The 25,269-nt window shown below is 48.4% G+C and overlaps 1 gene segment (V, D, J or C); it reads right to left on the reverse strand.

Annotated features, from left to right (window-relative positions):
- LOC142464648 (Ig heavy chain V region 1B43-like) overlaps positions 1-3,327 on the reverse strand; it is a 4,275-nt gene extending 948 nt beyond the window's left edge. Inside the window, 1 exon segment of the V gene segment in view lies at positions 3,264-3,327. Within this exon segment, the coding sequence occupies positions 3,264-3,327 (64 nt within the window).
- Between the last annotated feature and the right edge of the window lie 21,942 nt (positions 3,328-25,269).

A 25,269-nucleotide genomic window follows, 5' to 3' on the forward strand; every position in this document is an offset into this window, starting at 1 on the left:
AGAATAACAGTATCAGTGATTTCATATTTTATACAGTGCAGTTATATTCATGTGATGCAGACTTCAGCTTGAGAACTGACCCAGGGAGAGAAGAATAACTGAGGTATTTAAACAGGAAGCCTGGGACTTTCTTTACATGTGAGATGCAAATCAGCCCCCGGGGGTATTTATATCACTGAAAAGAAGACACAGATGCAGACACCACAATTATCCCCCTTCTCACCCTTCTCACACAGCACACTCACCCTATTCCTTAATCATAATCACAGCATACACCCCCTGTAATAAGGTGAGGCTGACACAGAGGTGTGTTCAAAGAGTAGAAATTGTGTATTATGAGCGCAGCACCAATAGAGTAAAATAACCAGCTTTATTCTGTGTGCGCAGAACAAAACAATCAACAATATATTTTTCCCTTGGCCAAGACAGGGGAATCTTATTCAGGGTGTTATATTTATACATTTCTGTCACACTGCATCATTCTTACTTTCTAGTATTCTCTGCACATGCTCCCATACCTCCTTCTCCTGTAACTGTATCTTCTTTGTTTAATGTTACCTGCTGCTGGGCCTAGCTGTGTGGGATATATGGGATAAGTCTCTCTGTCCTGTCTTGTATCAGGAACTTCATCTTTATCTTAGTGAGGTGACCAGCAGCATTTCCACATCTAATTCCTAATTCCCCTCAGTGAGGTTTCTCAGGGTCTGTATTGTCTGGTCGGGAACTGTTCTGAGGTTGGGTTTTTGTCATGGGCTGTGTCACTGTGGTAGCCCCCACTATATACACAGTAACAAACACTTATACATAAACTGCTTCCCAACTGACAAGGAAATGTGTTTGTTCCTCTCCAGGGCTTCTGATCCAGACAGAGAAACCTTTAAATAATCTGATAATTACAGTGTTTCTGCTCTGCTCACTCACCCCATCCCCAGAGATCTCTGTTGGTCTATTACATGGAGGTTGGCCTAGTAAAACTTGGCAGTGAGACATGTTTTAGGACCCAGATTTCCTGTGGTTACACCAGGAAGTATTATATATGGCACGCAGGTTATATAAAGCCACATCCATCATGCACATCCTTCAATCAAGTATAGCCCTGATTGGTTTTGGGCAATAGATCTGCCCTCCTCCTTGCAGTAATGCCTAGTAAGGGTAGGTTTGCCAGGAGTAATCATGGGTTTCCCCCACTCAAAGCAGTGAATTGAGTCAGGGAAAGTAGTGTAACAAGGCCTTGTGTCCAATTAGATGCACAGGGGTGATTCCTACTGGACTTGTACTTAAGGCATTGCACTTCCTGTATTTAGGGAGTCTGCCTCTACCTTGAGAGAGGCCAAGTCTACCCGTGAACAGTGTTCATGGCTCTGCATACTGTGTGTCCTCCCCTTGGGGAGCGGTGGGAGACTATTCCTCTCATCTCCTCAGTGAATTAAGGCTGGGAGTGAATGTCCAGGGACATCCTGAGGGTGGAAACCCTGAAAGCTGATATCAACTGCTGTGCTACTGAATACAGTGAGAATAAAGGACCTGTGTTTTATTATACCTCTGGCCGGAGAGTGAAGTCTATTGGGAAGAGGGTGAAGAGATTCTCCTTCAGAGACTTCTCCCCATACACCTGGGGGCTGCAAGAGATAGAGGCGCTGCACCTGTGAGTACGATTCGGGTAAGACCCCAGAAGCTTCTCCTGTCATTCCTCTATACCACCATGCGGGAGATGCAGGGCCCTCTCTTACCAGCAGGTTTGCATCACACTCAACCATGTAACCAGAACAACATTCCCCGAGATAGGCCTATGTGAGATTGGGTGGGGGAAACGGTTACATTTGGAGGCGCTGCTGAGATAAATCAGGACAGGCTTTCAGCAAAGCAGAACTGGAAGATTAAGATGTATACTTCCAGAGCAAGTGTTGATGAAGGAGGGAGTCTAGGTGTAGTCAGGTGGCCCCTGAACCTCGCAAAGCATGACCTAAGACTGGCCTAAAGAGGTGAATAGAGCTGGCAACAGGCTATAGCTGTTCTAGTGCCCTGGGGCGAGTGATCTTAGGATGCCTAAAAGAAGTATACTGGTTACAGAGTTCAGCAATTTCTGGAGAGGGTCTGCAATACTGGCATGCCAAGAGGAGGTGATGCCCAGTGCCGCGGGGGGAGAAGACCTCCCAAAAGCACTACTAGCCGGTAGCCAGTCAGTCACTGTAGAGCACTTTTATTGGACTGTCATCATGTGCGGTGTACATGAGAGTTTTGTCTAGACTGGGGTATGCTGAATTACCACTGAGCAGAAGCTGAAATGGATTGCAGTGTTCACAGGAGAGCGGACCCCCTTCTAAACAGTGAGGGTTGAATTATAGTTAAAGCTGTGGATTCACCAAAGATGGCGCTGCCCAGCAAGGGAGCGCAATGGGTGAAGATGTATGTGGAGCTAAGATTGTGGATGCTATGCCTGATAGTGCACCTCGCGGTGCGAAGAAGCTAAGATGGCGGTTCCCACCGAGTCTGGATTGCGCATGTGCTGCGTGCAAAAGGGTTGTGAGATGAGTACTTGCAAAGATTTGGCCGGGTCTGGTGCGAAAGCTAGAGCCCCGCCTACTGTTTGTGCAGGAAGTGGCGCGAAAGCAGGAGTCGCGCCCCCCTGGATTGTGACTGGCTCAGAGAAGAGTCCACGTCACGAGGTGATATTGAGTGCTCCTCCTCTAACCTCCACCGGAGGGAGGTAGCACGATGAGAGCCAATCACAGAGTTCTGCCCAAGCGGAAGGAGGAGCAGGATGTGTGCTGTCGTCCCCTTATCTTTGCAGAGCTGGCGACACAGAAGGAGTGAATTGTCGAGCAAGTAAGGTGCAAACCATAACTTGCCAAAAGCGATGGCTGACTGCACTGTCGCTACTTACCAACTTCCAGGACGCTTCCTGGTTGTTGAGATTGAGGGTCGGGATTTCCTAATGTGTCTGTGCCTGCAATGCAGATTACCTGGGGTGGCGCCAAGTACCACTGCGCGATGCCAGCAGTGTGGAATATATTATCTCTGGCCGGTAGATCCGTTTCCCACTATTGCTGCTCCGTCTGAGGGACCTCAAGTCACACTCATGGAAGTGGACAGCGTTGAGGTGGCTGCTAACACAGGCCTGTGTGCCATACAGAATGTTCCGGTGCTCAACCTGGTTCCTTGTACCGATCCAGCAGTAGGGTCCGATGCAGCTTTGCCGAAACCTACCCAGAAGGAATGTAGAGTGCTCGAATTGGGGGTGTCGGAATGAGCCTGTTTCGTACCCATAACAGCCCGTGATGACGTGAAGACCCGATGTAGATCACCTGTGGAGGTGCCTTTTGCCATCCTCGTCAGACGACGAGAAGGACAGCGTTTCATCAGTGGTAATGTGCTGGCCAGCGAAACATCCCAGTGGTGAGGCCCCGTCAAGTACACTTACCAGCAAGACATAGAGGATGAGTCTGAAGATTCCCGACAGCAGGCGCTGGAGCGGCCTCAACCGTGTCGAAGTCCCTCAGCCGTGGCGACTCCCAGTGTGGTGGAGAAGGGACTTAAGACTGCTCCTGAGGATCAGCGGAGAGTCGCGAGCCAGCGGAGTGTTGAGGAACCACCACCCCCTTAGATTTTAAACTAGGATGGAGGGGGGAGGGGAATGAAACAGATAATGAACTAAATAGAATAGAGGAGGGTACAAGGGGTTATGGAGGTAGAATGGGGGTAAGTGGGAGCTTGAAAGCAGTGAGACACCCATAGTAAATACAGATAATACTAGAAATCTTCTAAAGACTAAACCAAGTGGGCGCAGAAAGGAAGGAGCAGATAGGATAATAGTACAGGCTGAAAAAAAACTTCAATGCATGCTTACTAATGCAAGAAGCCTGACAGATAAAATGGGGGAGCTTGAATTAATAGTTGCATGGGAGCAGTATGATATCATAGGCATTACTGAAACATGGTGGGATGAAACTCATGACTGCACAGTTAGTTTAAAGGGTTATTCCCTTTTTCGGAAGGATCGAACAGGGGAGGTGGAGTATGTTTATATGTTAAACCAGATCTAAAACCTATTATAAGGGATGATGTTTATGAAGGGAATGATGAAAATGTAGAGACTTTGTGGATAGAAATTAGCAGTGGAGGTAATAGTATAAAGAACATGTTTGTAGGGATATGCTATAATCCACCAAATATCTGTGAGATTGAGGAAGCTAAAATACTTTTGCAAATGGAGAAGGCATCAAATCATGTTTGCATAATGGGGGATTTTAATTATCCAGACTTGGACTGGGGCAATGAGATTAGCATTACAACAAAAGGAAACAGGTTTTTGGGGGTGCTAAAAGACAATTATATCACCCAATATATTGAGGACCCAACCAGGAGAGGGACAATACTGGATAATATCAAACAATGTAGAAGTAATAACAAATATTCAAGAGCTGGAACATTTGGGTAACAGTGATCATAACATGGTCTCATTTGAAATAATAAATAATCAAAAAACAGATTACTTGGTTTCAACAAAGACCTTAAACTTTGGAAAGGCAGATTTTAATAAACTGAGGTCTAAACTAGTAGTAATACAATGGGATGATGTTTTTGCATGGAAAAATGTAGACGATAAATGGGCAGTCTTTAAAACATTGTTAGAAAAGCACACTTATCAGTGTATACCCTTGGGTAATAAGTACTGCACCGACACACTTTATTCGAGCAAATACCCAGTATGTACCTGGCAGATACCTGGAATGCGCCGCTCCTCACCTCTGACAAGCCCCGTTGCGTTTGCCTTCCCAGCCTGGGTTCATGCCTGGCTGACGGGCGGCTGATCTGTTAAATGATAATGATTAGGATTTAATAGGCTGCAATGCTTCGCGTGTCTACCAGATGGCATAAATTCATGAATTGTAATGCAGTATATATATATATATACTGTGCAGTATTGCAGCCAGCGGGAATAAAATGCTTCAATCCCTGCTTGGAAAATACCTCAATGCACTCGGGCAGAAAACAGTCACAAACCTCAATACACCCGGGTATACCCGAATTCGTGGGACTAGCCAAGCTCGAATAAAGTTTGTCGCCAGTGTATAAAAGAAATAAGTCAAAACCAATGTGGCTAAATAAACAGGTCGGGGAGGAAATGGACAAGAAGAGGAAAGCGTTTAGATTCTTTATGTCAGAAGGGACGGAGACATCGTATCAGAATGATAAGGAATGTAACAAAAATTGCAAAAGGGCAATCAAATTAGCAAAAATGGATAATGAAAAAAGGATTGCAATAGAAAGTAAGGTCAACCCTAAAAAGTTCTTTAAGTACCTTAATAACAAAAAAAGGAGGAAAGAAAATATAGGACCCTTTCAGTGTGAGATGGCTAGGCAGATTATTGGAGATAAGGAAAAAGCAGATGTACAGTACAGTATTAAACAAATTCTTTGCCTCTGTGTTTACCAGGGAAGAATACATTTCAATAGTAGTGCCGCAGGAGGAACTAGAAAAAGGTTGGTGTATATAGCGCTAAAAATTAATAATACGACAATAGTGAAGTACAATATCTATTAACAATACCGTGATAAAAATTGTTATAGTTAAATAAAATAGAATAGGCAAGGCTGCCAGGAAAAACTAACCCAAACACAGTTAGTGAAACACAAGAAACACAATACAGACCGGCGCCTTAGAGTCCAAATAGTGGGATATATTACAGTCCAATGAATGGTTGGAGATATCCAATAGATGATAATCTAGTCCAGTAAACAGCAGATTCCTCAGCAAGAACAATGATGTGATATGCAGGGAAGACAAGAGAACAAGATCATAGTGTACCAAAATATGGTTAAAACATATAACACATAGACAGACAAGCACATACAACAATAAACATGTAGGCTGACTAATAACAAATAGAATTTAATGAACACAGTAAAATTCAGCAAACTGGTGACGAGCAGATCCAGGATCCGGTTGTGAAAAACCGGAATCCTACTTACAGCAAGTCCTCAGGATATGTACAGATAGGGGAGTAGAGATGATTCAGCGGTGGATGATGGTGGACGCGTGCCACATGTAAACGCCCGCAGGTACCTCCTCAGATTCGTCCGGTATGGGCAGCCCTGCTTCCAGCTCCACGAGATCACCACCGCTCGCAGCCGGAACTACGTCACAGCGGGCGGGACAATCGCCTGCCACTCGTGGCCGGAAGTGCGTCACTGGGGGCGGGACACCGCTCGAAACCGCCGAATCTCACCGGATCTGTCCTCAAATGACGATCAGAACTCCACTGCTACTCTGGGAACTGCTGCAAACGTCTGCTCCTCTGTCAGTATAGCTGTAAAATGGTTCTAAACGGCCCAATGCGTTTCGTGCGCATGCGCACTTCTTCAGGGGGAAGCCACAACCTCCATATTAATGAACAATTGGTTAACTGAGGAAGAAGTTCATAAGCGACTTGAAAAATGAAAGTAAATAAGGCACCTGGCCCCGATGGCATACATCCAAGAGTTCTCAAGTAGTTAAGTTCAGTAATAGCCAAACCATTATATTTAATATTCATGGACTCAATTTCCACAGGCTCAGTACCACAAGATTGGCGTAAAGCAGATGTGGTGCCTATATTTAAAAGGGGAGCTAAATCACAACCGGGAATTACAGACCTGTAAGCCTAACTTCAATAGTGGGGAAACTACTTGAAGGTTTAATACGGGATAATATTCAGGAATACCTCATGGAAAACAAAATTATTAGTAATAGTCAGCATGGATTTATGAAGGATAGATCATGCCAAACTAACCTTATTTGTTTCTTTGAGGAGGTAAGTAGGAATTTAGACCAGGGTAATGCAGTTGATGTGGTCTACTTAGATTTTGCAAAGGCTTTTGATACGGTTCCACACGAGGTTGGTGTACAAAATAAAGAAAGTTGAACTCAGTAAAAATATATGCACCTGGATTGAAAACTGGTTAAAGGACAGACAACAGAGGGTTGTCATAAATGGAACTTTTTCAAATTGGGCTAAAGTCGTGAGTGGAGTACCTCAGGTATCGGTAGTGGGACCCCTGCTTTTTAACTTGTTATTAATGACCTTAAGGTTGGTATCGAGAGCAAAGTCTCCATCTTTGCTGATGATACTAAATTGTTTAAGGTAATAGAATCAGAGCAGGGTGTAATTTCTCTTCAGAAGGACTTGGAGAGACTGGAAACGTGGGCAGGTAAATGGCAGATGAGTTTTAATACAGATAAATGTAAGGTTATGCATTTGGGATGCAAGAATAAAAAGGAGACTTACAAATGAAATGGGAATAAATTGGGTGAATCCTTGATGGAGAAGGATTTAGGAATGCTTGTAGACAGCAGGCTTAGCAATAGTGCCCAAAGTCCTGCAGTAGCTGCAAAGGCAAACAAGATCTTATCTTGCATCAAACGGGCAATAGATGGAAGGGAAGTAAACATAATGATGCCCCTTTATAAAGCATTAGTAAGACCACAACTTGAATATGGAGTACAATTTTGGGCACCAATCCTAAGAAAAAACATTATGGAACTAGAGAGAGTGCAGTGAAGAGCCACCAAATTAATAAAGGGGATGGACAATCTAACTTATGAGGAGAGGCTAGCTAAATTAGATTTATTTACATTAGAAAAGAGGCGTCTAAGAGGGGATATGATAACTACTGCTGCGGCCGAGTTTATTCGAGCATTTGCCCGTTCTCGGCCGCAGCAGTAACCTGGCGCGCGCCGGAGGGTGCCGGGCGCGCCGAAGCCTCGGAGGAGAGGCCCGCCGATCGGGGCTTCCCCCTCTCCTCACCGGGTCCGCCGGGTCCCCCGGAACGTCCCGCCGCCGTCCTCACATCCGCGCGACACCAGGGCTCCCTCGGGGCGTACAGGCGGCATAGGCACCCGATGACGCGTGACCGCGCATCGGTGATGCGCGGCACGCTGAGGGAGTGCGGCTCGCAAGCCGGGACATATCCCGGCTTGCGGAATGAGCCGTACTCAAATAAAGTGTGCCGCCTCTGTATATACAAATATATTTGGGGACAATACAAGGAGCTTTCAAAACAACTATTCATCCCACAGGCAGTACAAAGGACCCAGGGCCATCCCTTATGGGCTGGGACCCGCTGCGCCCGTTGGCGCGGGCGGCGGCGTGAGCTCAACTTACCATTCCGGTTTGAACTCACGATCGGGTCCCAGTCCCTCCTCACTTGTAACTTGCGACATACTGTGACGCGGCAGCCAGCAGGAGACACGAGAGAATGGTGTTCTCTTGCGGCAACGCGTCACATGGTACGCGAAGGGGCCAATCATAGACTGGCTCCCTTCAACGAATGGCAAGTGCTGTGAGCCCTGCTTTGTTTTGGTCCCCGCCCCCCCCTCCGTCATGGCCGCGCCCCCTCACGTCATGGCCGCGCCCCCTCACGTCATGGCCGCGCCCCCCCCAACCCGTTTGGCCACGCCCCCCCCCCCCCGCTCCGAGAAAAGTATCCTGTAGACCGCAGATCGCGGTACAGCGAGTTGCACGCGCCGCCGGCAAGCAAGCCAGCCGTGCGGACGCGTGCAACGGGACCTTAGCCTAAGGTTGGAGGAAAGGAAACTTCACCAGCAACAAAGGAAAGGGTTCTTTACAGTAAGGGCAGTTAAAATGTGGAATTCATTACCCATGAAGACTGTGATGGCAGATACAATAGATTTGTTCAAACAAAGGTTGGACATCTTTTTAGATAGGAAAGGTATACAGGGATATACCAAATAAGTATACATGGGAAGGATGTTGATCCAGGGATTAAATTTGAATAAGCAAGTATAGATATAGGATAAAGTATCTCTTGTCTAAATTTAGCATAGGGTGGACCTGATGGACGTACTTCTTTTTTCAACCTCATCTACTATGTAACTATGTAACTTCCGCCAGGTAAAGATGGAAGAGACCGGAGAGGGAAATCATCCTGAGGCCTACTCACGTGTCTGCGACCACGCCGAACCTCCGACGCCACTTCCGGCAGATGATGCGGTTCCGGCACGGGACCGGGATTTGTACACAGACTCCGCATTGACGACCGATGATGACGTCACTTCCGGATTGTGATGATTCCTTCCCCTTCCTTTCCCTTTGTCCCATCTCCTGCCAAACCCTCTACCCTTTCCCACTCCTGTCCCGTTCCGTCTACCTTTCTCCCACTACCTCAGTGCATGCCCCGCAGGTCTCGCGCTCCCGCACGATCCCCCGAGCCCCTGCAGTGTCGCTCCCCATTCCCTTACTCCTCCTTTGCCAGCACCTTACCTTCCCTGGCTGCTCTGTCCGCTCCTCTGCCTTCCTCCAGCGGGAGGTCCGCCTGGTGACGCTCCGCGCGCCTGGTAACGTTGCCTGTGCGCGTGCCCCCTCAGCTCACGGAGGCCGCGCACACACGCTCTTCCTCGGGGCTCTGTCGCCCTTCTGCTCCCCCCTCTCAGTCCCTGCGGTCCATCTCTCTGTCACAGCCTGTGCGCGCGCACCCTCAATTTACAGAGGGCGCACGCACACGCTCCTCTTACCTGGCCTGTCACGATCCTGACTCCTCCTCCCAATCCCTACAGGCCATTCCCCTGACTGCCCTTTCTGTCTCCTCCTCTTCTCTCCCTGACCTATCTCTGTTGTCTTCCACTTCTCCCTCTCCTCCTCCCCTCTCTCCTATTGGTGTGTCTTCCTTTATAATCCCTGTCTGTCCTCTTCTTCCTTGCTCTGCATAGTTCCTGTTTCCCTGTGTGCTGACCTATGCTGTGCTCCCTCCGTGTCTCTGCTGTATCCTGCTCCTGTGTTTACCTTGGATTCCCCTGGCTTATGACCCCTGCTTGTCCTGGACTACTGTGCTCTCTGGTATCCCTTTGATCCCTGCTTGAACTCTACCTTGTTTACCTCTGGCATCCTTGGACCTGGCTTTGTACCCTGACGACTCTACCCTCTAGACCCCTGGACATTGACACATGGACACGACCATTCTTACTCTTACACCAACTGACGTTGCAAGTATAACTAACAACTCTTTCTACAGGCCCAGCAACGCTATACCACACTCCGGGCTCGCTCCCACTGCTGTGGATGTGTGGTGTACAGTAATACCGTTCCCACCTCAGTACTGGGGTCTTGCCAGGTCTGCGGGCATACAGGCGTAACATTATGCAGAGCCCAACAAACGCAGACCCCCCTGAGGTGGTACCAGTATTTCCCTAGATGCCTTACAATATGTTAGTAATCAGCTGTCCTCTGTCTCCCTGCAGTTGGCTAAGTTCTCCCCTCAGGAGACTGCCTTGGCTCCTATGCCACCGGTGGCTACAACCTACACCAACCCTGGGCCACGGATTCCCTCGCCGAATCGCTACAATGGGGACCCCCTCGCCTGCCGCGGTTTCTTAAACCAATGTGAGGTGCAGTTTGAGATGTCCCCCTCCCTGTTTCCCACCGGTCGTGTTAAAGTAGCATATGTCTACACCTTGATCACCGGAGACGCCCTCGCCTGGGCCTCTCCCCTATGGGAACGCAAAAGTGAAATAATGCAAGATTACTCTCTCTTCAGACGTGAATTTCAACTGGTATTTGATACTCCTGCACGGCGCAAGACGGCCGCCTTCTCTCTTTTTCACATTTCTCAGGCCCGAAGATCAGCTGCCAAATACGCCATCGAGTTCCGTACGCTGGCCGCCGAAGTCCAATGGAATGATGAGGCACTCGCCGCCGCATACTGGCACGGACTTTTTGATACGTTGAAAGACGACCTAGCTACTCATGCCCGGCCTTCCTCCCTGGAGGAGTTGATTAGCCTGAGCGTACGCACGGATCAGCGTACTCAGGAGCGACGGCACGAGAGGCACTGTTCCCATTCTCCTTCTTCTGTTGTTTCTCACAGGTCGCCTACAACACCCCTCCTGGCACTGGAGTCTCCGGAACCGATGCAGGTCGGCAGTCAGCAACTTCGGGCCACGGAGAGAGCGTGGCGTCGCCTGAATAGATTGTGCTTCTCTGAAACATCGCCTCCAGAATTGTCCCCTGAAGCCGGGAGAAGGGCACACCCAGTAAAGTTAGAGGGGCTTTTACTGAGTACTGTCTCTCCTTGCCCCTATCCTCCCGAAGCTTTCCCAAAGAAGTTTATGCTTCCCGCCACGTTGGAGGGTCCGAATCTTTTCTGAAGGTTGAAGCTTTCGTCGATTCAGGATCTGGTGGTAACTTCCTGGACCAGAAGTTTGCGTCGGAGAATCACATCCCCATGGTCAGAAGGAAGACCCCCATTGGCCTTGAGGCCATCGACGGCAGGCCGCTCCAGCCGGCATTCATCATTTGGGAGTCTATTCCGCTCACATTGACCTTGGCTGATGGTCATAAGGAGGTAATCATCTTCGATATTTTTCAATCTCCCACGGTGCAAATTATTTTAGGATTGCCTTGGCTTCAACTCCACAATCCGCGTATTGACTGGACCGGTACTCTCCCTCTCCAGTGGCCTTCGTCCACAGACGCCGTTCCTGTGGAGTCTCCTGTTACGGTGCTTGCCGGCCTGGAATCCGTTTCTTCTAATCTATTGACCCTGCCTATCGTGTATCATGAGTACCTGTATCAAGGTACAAGCGGAGATTCTTCCTCCCCATCGTCCGTACGATTGTCCTATCGATCTCATTCCTGGGACCATCCTGCCGAAGTCTAAGTCATACCCGCTCTCTGTCCCGGAAACCGAGGCCATGACATCCAACATTCAGGAAAACCTGGAGAAGGGATTCATCCGCAACTCTACCTCCCATGCCGGGGCTGGCTTCTTCTTTGTGAAGAAGAAGGATGGATCGCTCAGGCCGTGCATTGACTTCCGCGGACTTAATAAGAACCCGGTGAAGAACCGGTATCCTCTTCCGCTTATCTCAGAACTGTTCTAACGTCTCCAGGGGGCCTCTATCTTTTCAAAGCTCGACTTAAGAGGTGCCTATAATCTCATTCGCATAAGGGAGGGGGACGAGTGGAAAACTGCATTTAACACACGTTCTGGACATTATGAATATCTTGTTATGCCCTGTGGTTTATGTAACGCTCCTGCCGTTTTTCAAAAGTTCATGAACGACATCTTCCACGATGTATTGGGAACATTTGTCATAGTCTACCTAGATGACATTCTTATTTTTTCTAAAAATCTGGAGGAACACATTTCACATACCAAACTTGTGCTTTCTAGACTCCGTTCTAATCGCCTATATGCTAAGATGGAGATGTGTTTATTCCACCAGTCCTCTACTGCCTTCTTAGGCTATATCATCTCCAGCCAAGGCTTCTCCATGGATTCAGAGAAACTGAAAGCTGTTCTCGATTGGCCGCTGCCAAATTAACTTAAGGCTGTGCAGCGTTTTCTCGACTTTGCCAACTATTACAGGAAATTCATCAAAAAAATTTCTTCTATTGCTCTTCCCATCACCGCACTGACCAAGAAGGGCGCCGATATCTCTTCCTGGTCTCCTGAGGCTATTCTTGCATTTGAGGTCCTCAAGAAGGCTTTCGTTTCTGCACCCATCCTTTGTCATCCAGATACCTCCCTCCCCCTTCACTTTGGAGGTCGACGCGTTGGACGTAGGAGCCGGCGCAGTCCTGTCCCAGAGGACTTCTCCCCAAGAGAAACTTCACCCCTGTGGTTTGTTTTTCACGGAAAATTGCATCTGCCGAAAGGATTATGATGTCGGTAATCGTGAACTTTTGGCCATAAAGTTGGCTCTTCAAGAATGGAGACAACTTTTGGAGGGTTCCAAAGAACCAGTTCCTATTCTCACTGACCACAAACATTTGTTATATATTGAGGGGGCCCATCTTCTGGGATCCCGCCAAGCTCGCTGGTCACTCTTCTTTTCTCAAGCACTGAAGAACCAGGGGAGCGATGGTACCTTAAAAGTGAAATACTTAGAAGGCTGTAGCAAGGCTATAACAGGTATAACCAGCAAATGGATATGGTACAAAACCAAAACCAAAGGAGGAGGTTCGATCTCAAGCGGAGACAGACATAGACAGAGCCAAGAATAAAAACAAACGTTTTATCCACACACGATTAAAATGGAGGCTTACAAGATCCAAATGGATAATCAGCATAGGAAGTAGGTGATCTTACGATCACTTCACGCCGCTGCTGCTGCTGCACGCCACCCGACTGTGTCTCGATCAGGAGCCGACACGTCACTTCCGGAATTCCGGCCGGTTGGAGATGACATCACGGACTCAGTAGTCTTTCTCCCTCTCAGTCGTAGGGTCACGCTGTACGCGTTTCGACGTTCTAAAATGACGTCTTCATCAGGAGTAGCTGTGACCTGCTCTAGGGGTCTTTTTATACCCACTCGAACTATCATTAACCAATCCTCCAAAAGGTTAACTCATAAAGCACCATTACCTATGGGCTGTTAAAAAACATCCCCCATATAGCTAGGTGTTACAATTTAGGCAGAAATTCTTTAAAATAACCACACACATTTACATTTTTGCCATCTGCTCTGTATGGATTCAATATTGAATGTATATAAGGTATATTGATAGGTTCTATATATGAATAATGTGACTTTTATCTTGAAAGTTGTTTCTTCACTAATTCCTTTTTATTTCGTATCTTTAAGACACATCAATCGTCGTTCCATATTATTTATCCAGATTAGGGATTTATATATGTTTTTAATGTTTTTAATTTTTAAAAATTGTGTTTAATATTAAAATGATGATTCTTTCCTTACAAAGTTTAAAGGAGAATCTTTTTAGTGTGTGGTTATTTTAAAGAATTTTATACATTTCTGCCTAAATTGTAACACCTAGCTATTTGCGTGTAAGTGTTTACTGTCGCGGCCGAGTTTATTCTTACCTTTGCCCGGACTCGGCCGCGACAGTAACCAGGCGCGCGCCGGGGTGTCCCGTGCGTGCGCCGAAGCCTCGGAGGAGCGGTCCTCCGATCGGGGTTTCCCCCTCCCCTCTCCGGGTCCGCCGGGTCCCCCGGAACCCCCCACCGCCGTCCCCCACATCGCGGGACACCAGGGCTCCCTCGGGGAGCCCTGGGCACGCGTGCATGGGGCGCAGGCACCCGATGAAGCGTGACCGCGCATAGGTGACGCGCGGCACGCCGAGGGGATTTGGCTAGCAAACCGGGAAATCTCCCGGCTTGCGGAACTAGCCAACGAAGAATAAATATACATTCTGCAAATGAATCTTAATAATATCATTGCAATCAAAATACAAATACCTCCAAACAAGTAAACTATTTTAACCAATCAAGTAAACATAAATCAATTACCATTCATTAATGACATCACTAAACAATTTACATTCCATCCCTAACAATTAAACAATTAACAAATTCAAGCCTTGAACATAACAATTTAGCCTGTGAAAAATATAAGTACTGTACCAACCAGAATACAAAATTTAAAACCAAGGCTAACCCTTACAAACCCTATACCAGTGATGGCGAACGCGTGGCACGCGTGCCGCTGCCGGCACGCCGAGCCGTCTCTGTGGGCACGCCTTTGGATTTCACCGTCAGGGGGGAGGAAGCCGCTCAATGCACCCGGCGGAGCCTGGTCTCTATGGCAACCGCGCGGCATGATGACGCACCACGAGCGGCCGGTCGCGGAGCGCGAAGGGGGGGGGGCAGTGACGTAGAAGCTTGGAGGGAGGTGGAATGGAGGAGCTGTTAGGACGCCCACGCGGCCCGCCTCTCGATCCCACCGGGGGGTTCTTGAAGCCGAACGATATTTCAGAGCGGGAGGCTTGATGGTCTGAAAGCGCAGACGCGTAATGACGCAGAAGGGGGCGCGGCCTCCATTTAAAGAGACAGGCAGCGGGAGGGTGCAGGAGATGAGAGCGGCTGTTGAAGGCAGTCCTTTGGATTTCGCCGTCTATTCAAACCTACGCGTGCAGCGCGATGGTGAAGGCGGAGGAGGGCTCTTGAATTTACAGGCCACTGGCTTCCCGCTTGTTGAATTGCCTCGCGTTCAGGATGGAGAGGGCTTCCGGGGACGGCAGGGGATTGGACAGATGTCGGGTGGGAGGGGCCGCAGTGATCCATGGGATGGCAGTGATGTCACTGACCTGTGACAGTGACTGCCACGAGGAGCACAGGAGAAGGTGTGTCACAGTCTGGAGCTGCTCAGAGGCAGAGCTGCTGCTGCACGTGTGACACAGTCTGTACAATAAGTACTGTAAGTGTAAGTAGCAACATATATATTTATAATAATGCACAACCATATTTCTGCTTTCCCCTGCTATTTATTTAGCACATTTTTATATTATAGAAACAAGCCCCAAGGTCAGGTCAGGTATGACAATGAGGAATGTCCAATTAATGTCTTCATTTTTTATTTAATTTTAATTAATGTCAATAAATTATTTATATAATTTTCTGGGTGTGTGTCTCTGTCTGGGTGTGTGTCTCTGTGTGTGTGTCTCTGTGTGTGTGTGTGTGTCTCTCTCCCCCTCCCTGTCATCCTCTCCATACCTGTCACCTCTCCCTCTCTCTCCACCTCCCTGTCACCTTTCCCCCTCTCTCTCTCCCTCCCTCCCTGTCACCTCCCTCCCTCCCTGTCACCTCCCTCCCTGTCACCTCCCTCCCTGTCACCTCTCTCCCTTTCACCCCTCTCCCTGCCTGTCACCTCTCCCTCCCTCCCTGTCACCTCTCTCCCTGTCGCCTCTCTCTCCCTCTCTCTCTCCCTCCCTCCCTCCCTCCCTGTCACCTCTCCCTCCCTCCCTGTCACCTCCCTCCCTGTCACCTCTCTCCCTCCCTCCATGTCACCTCTCTCCCTCCCTCCCTGTCACCTCCCTCCATGTCACCTCTCTCCCTCCCTCCCTGTCACCTCTCTCCCTCCCTCCCTGTCACCTCTCGCACCCCCTCCCTCTGTCAGCTCCCTCCCTCCCTGTCACCTCCCTCCCCCCTCCCCCCTCCCCCCTCCCTGTCACCTCCCTACCTGCCTCCCCCCCTTTCACCTCCCTCCCTCCCTGTCACCTCTATCTCTCCCTCCCTCCCAGTCACCTCTATCTCTCCCTCCCTCCCAGTCACCTCTCTCCCCCCCTCCCAGTCACCTCTCTCCCTCCCTCCCAGTCACCTCTCTCCCTCCCTCCCAGTCACCTCTCTCCCTCCCTCCCAGTCACCTCTCTCCCTCCCTCCCTGTCACCTCCCTCCCTCCCTTCCTGTCACCTCCCTCCCTGTCACCTCCCTCCCTCCCTGTCACCTCTCTCCCTCCCTCCCTGTCACCTCCCCCCTACCTGCCTCCCTCCCTTTCACCTCCCTCCCTCCCTGTCACCTCTATCTCTCCCTCCCTCCCTGTCACCTCTATCTCTCCCTCCCTCCCAGTCACTTCTATCTCTTCCTCCCTCCCAGTCACCTCTATCTCTTCCTCCCTCCCAGTCACCTCTATCTCTTCCTCCCTCCCAGTCACCTCTATCTCTCCCTCCCTCCCAGTCACCTCTATCCCTCCCTCCCAGTCACCTCTATCTCTCCCTCCCTCCCAGTCACCTCTATCTCTCCTTCCCAGTCACCTCTCTAAGTCACCTCTCTCCCTCCCTCCCAGTCACCTCTCTCCCTCCCTCCCTCCAAGTCACCTCTCCCTCCCTCCCAGTCACCTCCCTCCCTCCCAGTCACCTCCCTCCCTCCCAGTCACCTCTCTCCCTCCCTCCCAGTCACCTCTCTCCCTCCCTCCCAGTCACATCTCTCCTTCCCTCCCAGTCACCTCTCTCCCTCCCTCCCTGTCACCTCCCTCCCTGTCACCTCCCTCCCTGTCACCTCCCTCCCTCCCTGTCACCTCTATCCCTCCCTCCCTGTCACCTCCCCCCTACCTGCCTCCCTCCCTTTCACCTCCCTCCCTCCCTGTCACCTCTATCTCTCCCTCCCTCCCTGTCACCTCTATCTCTCCCTCCCTCCCTCCCAGTCACCTCTATCTCTTCCTTCCTCCCAGTCACCTCTATCTCTTCCTCCCTCCCAGTCACCTCTATCTCTTCCTCCCTCCCAGTCACCTCTATCTCTCCCTCCCTCCCAGTCACCTCTATCCCTCCCTCCCAGTCACCTCTATCTCTCCCTCCCTCCCAGTCACCTCTATCTCTCCTTCCCAGTCACCTCTCTCCCTCCCTCCCAGTCACCTCTCTCCCTCCCTCCCAGTCACCTCTCTCCCTCCCTCCCTCCCTCCCAGTCACCTCTCCCTCCCTCCCAGTCACCTCCCTCCCTCCCAGTCACCTCCCTCCCTCCCTGTCACCTCTCTCCCTCCCTGTCACCTCCCTCCCTCCCTGTCACCTCCCTCCCTCCCTGTCACTCCCTCCCTGTCACTCCCTCCGTCACTCCCTCCCTCCCTGTCACCCCTCTCTCCCTCCCTCCCTCCCTGTCACCACTCTCTCCCTCCCTCCCTCCATCACCTCTCTCCCTCCCTCCCTGTCACCTCTCTCCCTCCCTGTCACCTTCCTCCTTCCCTGTCACCTCCCTCCCTTTGGGGGGGGGGCACATGATTTCTGTTGGCGGCAGTGATGGGGGAGAAGGTAGAGAGAGAATGGGAAGAGGTAGAATGAATAATACAGCATCAATGGTTTCTTTTTAAACAAAAGCTGTTAATTAGTTTGAAAAACTGTAAGAATTGTTTTTTCTAAACTAAAACCTCGTTATTCAGGTTTAATTGCAGTGTTGGCACTTTGAAAAAAATAAGTCGTTTTGGTTTGCAGTTTGGGCACTTGGGCTCAAAAAGGTTTGCCATCACTGCCCTATACAATACAATACAATACCAAGGATTACATCTATCTAATTGTAAAAAACATTATACACACATTGAAGCATAGCCAAATTAATTTAAAATACATCAAATCAAGCTTTTAAAACAACCAATTAGCATTCATTATTTACATCCCTAAACAATTGACAGTCCATCCCGAACAATTAAACAATTAACTAATTCAAGCCTGGAGCAGAACAATTTAGCATGTGAAAAAATATAAGTCAAATTATATAGCCAAATTAATTTAAAACACATCAAATCAAGCTTTTAAAATAACAACATTTCTTACCCTGTATGTATATATCTCTCTAGACATATATACATGCATACAGTGGCAAGAAATGATATACCACAAAAAAAAAAATACACATGTTAAAAAAGATTTTAAAAAAATTAACTAGTTAAATAAAATACATTTCTTTAGTTCACTTACCATTACTTGGCCCCACCGACTCCCGTTGAACAGCTTACTCACGAACCAATCCACCAAGCACAGGAACCCATAAAATAATAAACCATAAAAAAATAAACATTACACTAAAAATCCAAATCAATCCACGGGTCTTCTAATTGTAATCCATCTTCATCTTCATCTGTATTCTTCTTTCTTCTATCTTCTTCCGGGGTCTTCTTCCCGTCTTCGTCCACGCCCTGGTCTTCTTTCTTTTCCGGAGGTCCTTCCTCCTCGGCGTCTGGCTTCAAAATGAGTTGACATAGGCTTTTAAAGGCCTATGACGTCACATTTTCGTCATATGGTTTCCACGGCCCTGATTGGGCCGTGAAAACCATGTGTTTTGGCCGATAAAAATAAAAATGATGACGTCACTTAAAGGCAATGAAAGCACAGCCAATCAGAATGGCTTTGCTTCAATTGCCTTTAAGATGACGTCATGAAAAGAAACATGGCCGTCCTCACATAGTATGGTAGCCAATCAGAGCGTAGGAAGTCTATCCCTACTCTGATTGGCTCTAGTAACATGTGAGAAGCTTTCAATGACGTCACATCCGTTCTCCTCCAAGCCTCTGTCACATGTTACTAGAGCCAATCAGAGTAGGGATGGAGTTCCCACGCTCTGATTGGCTACCGTACCATGTGAGGATGGCCATGTTTCTTTTCATGACGTAATCCTTGGTATTGTATTGTGTGCTTGTGGTCAGGGTTAGCCTTGGTTTTAAATTTTGTATTTTGGTTGGTACTTATATTTTTTCACATGCTAAATTGTTCTGCTCCAGGCGTGAATTAGTTAATTGTTTAATTGTTCGGGATGGACTGTCAATTGTTTAGGGATGTAAATAATGAATGCTAATTGATTTTTGTTTACTTGATTGGTTAAAATAGTTTACTTGTTTGGAGGTATTTGTATTTTGCTTGCAATGATATTGTTAACATTCATTTGCAGAATGTATATGGTGCATAGATTTTATGCATCATATATACAATGTAAATGCAATGTATTGATTGGAATGTGAGGTTTTTCATTGGCATTTGATGATTTAGATTGTAAGATCAGTTCGGATTATTAAAGGAAATTCATTTTAATGTAGTGTGTCTGTATGGAGAAGTGTTATTTGTAGTACAGTATGGTTTTGATAACCCTTCTACATTTATTTGTATATTGTTTCATCATGTGTGTGTATATACTGTATATATCTCTCTCTCTCTCTCTCTCTCTCTGTATATATATATATATATATATATATATATGTGTATATATATATATATAGTTGCATGATGAAGCCACTGTACAAATTCATGGGTGAAGGGTGGGTATCGGGCCAGTGTGGCTTAACCCCTTAATTACCTTATTATCCGATAAGGTGTTTAAGGGGTTAATTGATATCTGAATGTATTGGCTTTGTATTTGCTATGTATTTTGTGGGCAAGACAAGGATGTTGCTGGCGACGGAGACTTCTTATTGATGAGGTCAGTAGTACTTTATTTATTTGAATATGCTAGTTTATGTTTTTAATAATGGGCAATTAATCTATTATCCATATCTGGATAATAGTTATTTTGCACATTATTGTACTGTAGGTGTTTGGGGGGGGGTGTATGTATTGGATGTATAGGCCAGGTTTATTTTTTTTACATTCAGGGTTTGTTCCGTGGTTCCGCGTGAGACCTCTGGAGACCACCTGCGGGTCTCCTTGGGTATCTCACGGGTATCAGGCTGGTGGTTCCCCGGGTGACACATGCAGGGATGAAGCGGTGGCCTCACATCTGTGGGGGCACCACGGACCCGTAGTCTGCGGGGATGAAGCGGTGGCCTCACATCTGTGGGGGCACCGCCGACCCATAGGTGCGGGATGAAGCTGTGTGGTCCCACTTCTGTGGGGGCACCGCGAACCCATAGTGAGCACTCGTGAGATCCCCAGACCCCCGTGGGAACCACCCGAGGCCCCGCAGACACCTGTGGGTCTGACCCGGGGCTTCCAGACATCCTTGGGCCTACCGTGGGGACCCAATTGTGGCCCACGGTGCCCAAGGAGACCACCTGGGGGCCATGGTGCTGGCGGGAACCACCAGCAGGCCTCCAGAACCTGTTTGAAAAGGGCTGCTGGTACCCTGTAGGTCTGTCAGGTGCCCCTCCAGCCCACCAGGGAATCGTGTGGGGCTGTGTTATGAACCCTGTTTGTAAAAGGATAAATCTTTTATTTATGGGGGGGCACAAGGGGTGGGTAATGTATTTAATAAATATAATGATGTTTATTGTGGGTCACTGTATTGTTTTTATTGTGGGTACTGGGGGTGGAGGGGGGGGGTTCCCCAACGGTATGTGGGTAGGCCTCCCTTGTGGGTAATGGGTGAGGGTGGTTAGGCTTCACGGGGTGGGGGGTTAGTGTGGGAGGGTATGTAGGCATCCCGAGTGGTGGGTGAGGGTGGGTTAACCCCTTAATGACTGTAGCAGTTAATAACCGCTATGGTGATTAGGGGGTTAGGGGACATTACTTTGGATGTTTTAATTTTTGTGTCTGTTTTGCAGCAGCGGAGGGGCCATGGGCAGGATTGGGGGGTAACGGTATGTGGGTAGGCCTCCCTTGTGGGTAGTGGGTGAGGGTGGTTAGGCCTCACGGGGGGGGGGCATTGACAGTGATGCGCTGCATTATATGCACATCGGGATCCCCCTCCCCACATTTACATAAACTGCACAGGATCACAGGCAGGGAGATTTAACAGACACATTAGGGGGAGGGGGCCTTACACAGATTACAGTCAAGGAGGTGGGGTTATACCAAAAGGGAACAGTTATGGTAAAAATATGTATTTAATGTACTTATTGTTGTTTATGTATTTTAAATACACAGGGGGTGTACTGTATGTTGTTTATTGCAATGTTTATTGGGGGCAAATGTCCCCAATAAACATGCTATTCTGCCTTAACCCATCATTGCCTTAGCGGCTATCAGCTATGGTAATGAAGCAGCATTTCTGTATTTTAATAATATTGTGCAGGAGCAGGGGGTCCCCTGACCTTTGATTTGTGGCTCAGGGAACCCCCTGCTCACTGTACAATATTATTAAAAATACATTCATGCCTATAGTATCATTGATGTGCATATACAGTATGTGTATGTTAGGGGTTATAGGGGTTGTTGTTATATATATATATTTATTTATATTCATGTATTTATTTATTTATTTAGATTTATTTATTGTGGGGCTGCTGTGTGTGATTTTTTTTTATTGTGGGTAGCGGGGGTGGATGAAGGGGGTATTAGCCCCAGGCGGTGGTTGTTTAGGGCTTGCGAGGGGTAGCGGGAGGGATTAACCCCTTCATGACCGTAGCGATATTAACTGCTACGGTCGTGAAGGGGTTAAGTGCACTCGCAACCCCCCCGCAAGTCCTAAACTCACACCAAGGGCCAAATACCCCCCTCACCCATCCCCACTACCCACAATAAAGCGGGCACGGTGGGTTAACCCCTTCATTGCCTTAGCGGCTATCAGCTATGTCAATGAAGCAGCATTTCTGTATTTTAATAATATTGTGCAGGAGCAGGGGGTCCCCTGAGCTTTGATTTGTGGCTCAGGGAACCCCCTGCTCACTGTTCAATATTATTAAAAATACATTCATACTGCTTCGTTACCATAGCACATAGCCGCAAAGGTATGGAACGAGTGTTTATTGATATGGGTGTTTTATTCATACTGTAGATGTGCAGAGGGTCTCCGGAGCGGAACCGCTTTGGTTTTAGGTCCGGGGACCCCCTCCTTCCCGAGATACAGGCCCTTTTAGGGGGTGCCGGTATCCCTCTGCTTTGTTTACATTCCGCGGTCACGTGATTGGGACCTTTAAATGCAGGGGGATACCGGCACCTCATAAAGGGGCCTGTATCTCGGGAAGCAGGGGTCCCCGGACCTGAAACCAATGCGGGTTCAGCTCCGGAGACCCCCTGCATATGTACACTAGGAGTAAAAATGTATTTTAAATAATTTTTAATGTGCCGATGTTTGCGCAGAGAGAGCAGCGGATCTCTCTCTGCTGCAAACACATCTCCCCCCGCCGGCCTATAGTATCATTGATGTGCATATACAGTATGTGTATGTTAGGGGTTATAAGGGTTGTTGTTATACATTATATACTGTATATATACAGTATACACTGCATTACAATTCATGCATTTCTGCCATCTGGCGGACACGCAAAGCATTGCAGCCTATTAAATCCTGAACCATTATCAGTAAACGCATCAACCGCGCGTCAGCCGGGCATAACCCGTTGCTGGGAACGCAAAAGGAACGCGGCATGCTCCGGGTGAACAGCGTCGCATTCCAGGAACAAGCCGGTGATAAACCGGTGATTTGTTAGAATAAAGGCTGCCGCAGCAGTACCTTCTTCCACCCCACAAAAAGCATTAGCCCCCCACCCCCTCCACACACACACACACACACACTGCCATCACACACCACACACATACACACATACACAGAGTCATCATACACATGTAACACAATTTCCTCCTCCCACCCCCTGGGAGATGTGTGGCTACGTTATGTGTGATGCAATGCAATACCTGTGGCTCACAGGAAACCTGAGCCTCCGCTGCTGGGAACCTGGAGTGTACCTGAGTTGATGCTTGGTAGCGCCTCCACCTATAATGGGATTCTACTATGTGGAATGACCCTGTAAGAGACGTGTTCAGAGGTATGCAATGGAGACTGTTTTAAGGTGAAATTAAAATAAGGCTTTATTGCGCCTGTTGCTTTAAACACAGAAAACATGTAAATCAGCAAACAAAATCCGCTCCACTCTGGAGCATATATACACTTTTGATCCAGCTCTCTAACTGCATGGTTAGCCCAGTGATTCACCAGCCCAAATCATAGAGACATTCATATACTTAGATAGACATAAATAATAGTCTTAAAAGAAAAGTCTTATCTGTTAGCTGGGTTGCTGTAGGGGAAGGCTTCTTTGTTCTCCTGGTGTCCACACCCGTCTGTGATAAGGCAATGTCAGGATCCAGGTATAGAAGTATTATCCCCCGTGTCTTGTTGTCAGCTTGCAGTCTCTTTTGGCAGGCTCAAGACGTCTGTCTCCTTGTTCAGTCCAGTTGTGGACTAAGGAGTCTTTTTTCCTGTCTAAGAGGCAGGCTTTTCCTAAACCCTGTAATCAGCCAGGTGGTGTTAGTTAATTGCCTACCAGCAGTTAACCACCACACTGCTGGATTAGAGGCACATTTGTGAACAGGGATAAGTCCCCTGTTACAGACTCCGTTACAGGACAATAAAGAATACACACGGGTAAAATAATAACAGTTTACTGTACACATCAGAGAACCAATAATAAAGGTGGTACCCACTTGCAGGCCTCGCAGGACATGTGTCCACACCCCAGTGGAGTTTACCCCAATGGACTAAAGTGCTCCAGGCCCCGGACCATCCCAATGTCCACCCGATCAATCACCCACCCAAGTGTGTGAGACAGCGCTGCCCCCACTAGCCCGTGTATGGTTGCTGCACTTAGTGGGTACCTGCCGGGTGTGTCCACACCTTGGCGAGCAGTGATGCTGATGGGATCCACGGATCCAGTGACAGCAACCATGATGCCTTCGCCTCAACATGGGGTCGGTCCTGCATGGATTGTACCACCGTATGAGATTGTTCTTTATTGCAGGTGTCTGGGCCAGATCACCTGAGATCAGAATGCAGCCGCGTCCTGACTCTGTCCCTCACTCTGGTCCTACAGGGTAGTGTCCCTATCTAGGGGCCTGTCCCTGCAGCAACCACAAGCTGAGGGGAGTGGGGACCTAGCTGGGGCTAAGGGGGTCTCTGGCCTAGTGCAGTGGTTCACTGACTGCACACACACACACTACCCTTCTGCTGTCCCAGCTACCACTGACTCACTTACTCACTAACTGCCCAACTGTATAACTGCCTTAACTACAAAGGCAGCCGCCCTATTGGCTAAGCCGCAGCATGTGAAGTCCGTTCCTGTGGCTCATGGGACATGTAGTCCCTGTCGTGAGCCTTTCCCACATTGGCCACCGCTCTGGGGGTCCTGCTGAGCATTTGCAAAGTGTCTCTCGCACTAGCGCCAACCCCAACATGGCCGCCAGACTAGGGGATTCTCTGCGCATGCACGACTACACTGCGCATGCGCGAGGATTAACAAAATGGTGGCGCCCTGCAATGGGAGCCGCCGGCGACTGTCGCCGCTCCAACTGCCCACAGACCTCCCCATCCCCCGCTGCTTGGCTCAGCCGCAGCGGAAGGTAAGGGGATGAACGGGGACCGGGTCACACATACAAAGCCCTCTCTCCTTCCCTCTTACCTCCCACCTTCCCACACACCAAACACATGGGCGCGTCCGGCGCTGTCTGGAGATGGAGCGGCAGCTTCTCTCTCTTCTCGGTGTCGGGCTGAGAGAGGAGGATCACAGTCTCCGTCTCCAGGATGCAGTGCTGCCAACAGGAATCATGGGGCCCATGACAATTGAAAGGAGCAGCCCCCCCCCCAACCCATAGCGCACCTACCACGGGGGAAAATTTTTTAGCACGCAAGTTTTACTTGACCCCCAATACATATAAAAATATACCTTCACCTCCCCCAATACATATAAAAAGTACCCGACCCCCCAATACATATAAAAATATACCTTCACCTCCCCCAATACATATAAAAAGTACCCGACCCCCCAATACATATAAAAAATATACCCCAACATATCTAAAAAATACCCCAAACCACCAAATACATATATAAAATACCCCACCCAATACATATATAAAATACACCCCCATGGCACCAATACATATAAAAAATCAGATAAAGGGGAAGAGCAGTGAAATCAGCGCTAATGCAGTGAATGTAAATAGTGACACTATAAGTGACAATGATATAAACTATGCACTTTAAACTTAAAGTGGGGGCTGCCTAGGCAAGAAGATTAACACGAACCAATACAAATAGTACAGAGAAAAAAACGGCGCCTCCGAAATATAAAAATAAGATCTGACCAAACATAAAGTCCAATACGAATGGAGAGGAGTCCTGAGAGGGATCTTCAATGAAGTCTCATGGAAAGACAAACACACATGTAAGACAAAAACAAAAAAG

The sequence above is a fragment of the Ascaphus truei genome, chromosome 13 (genome assembly GCF_040206685.1).
Source record: "Ascaphus truei isolate aAscTru1 chromosome 13, aAscTru1.hap1, whole genome shotgun sequence".
Lineage (NCBI taxonomy): Eukaryota > Metazoa > Chordata > Amphibia > Anura > Ascaphidae > Ascaphus > Ascaphus truei.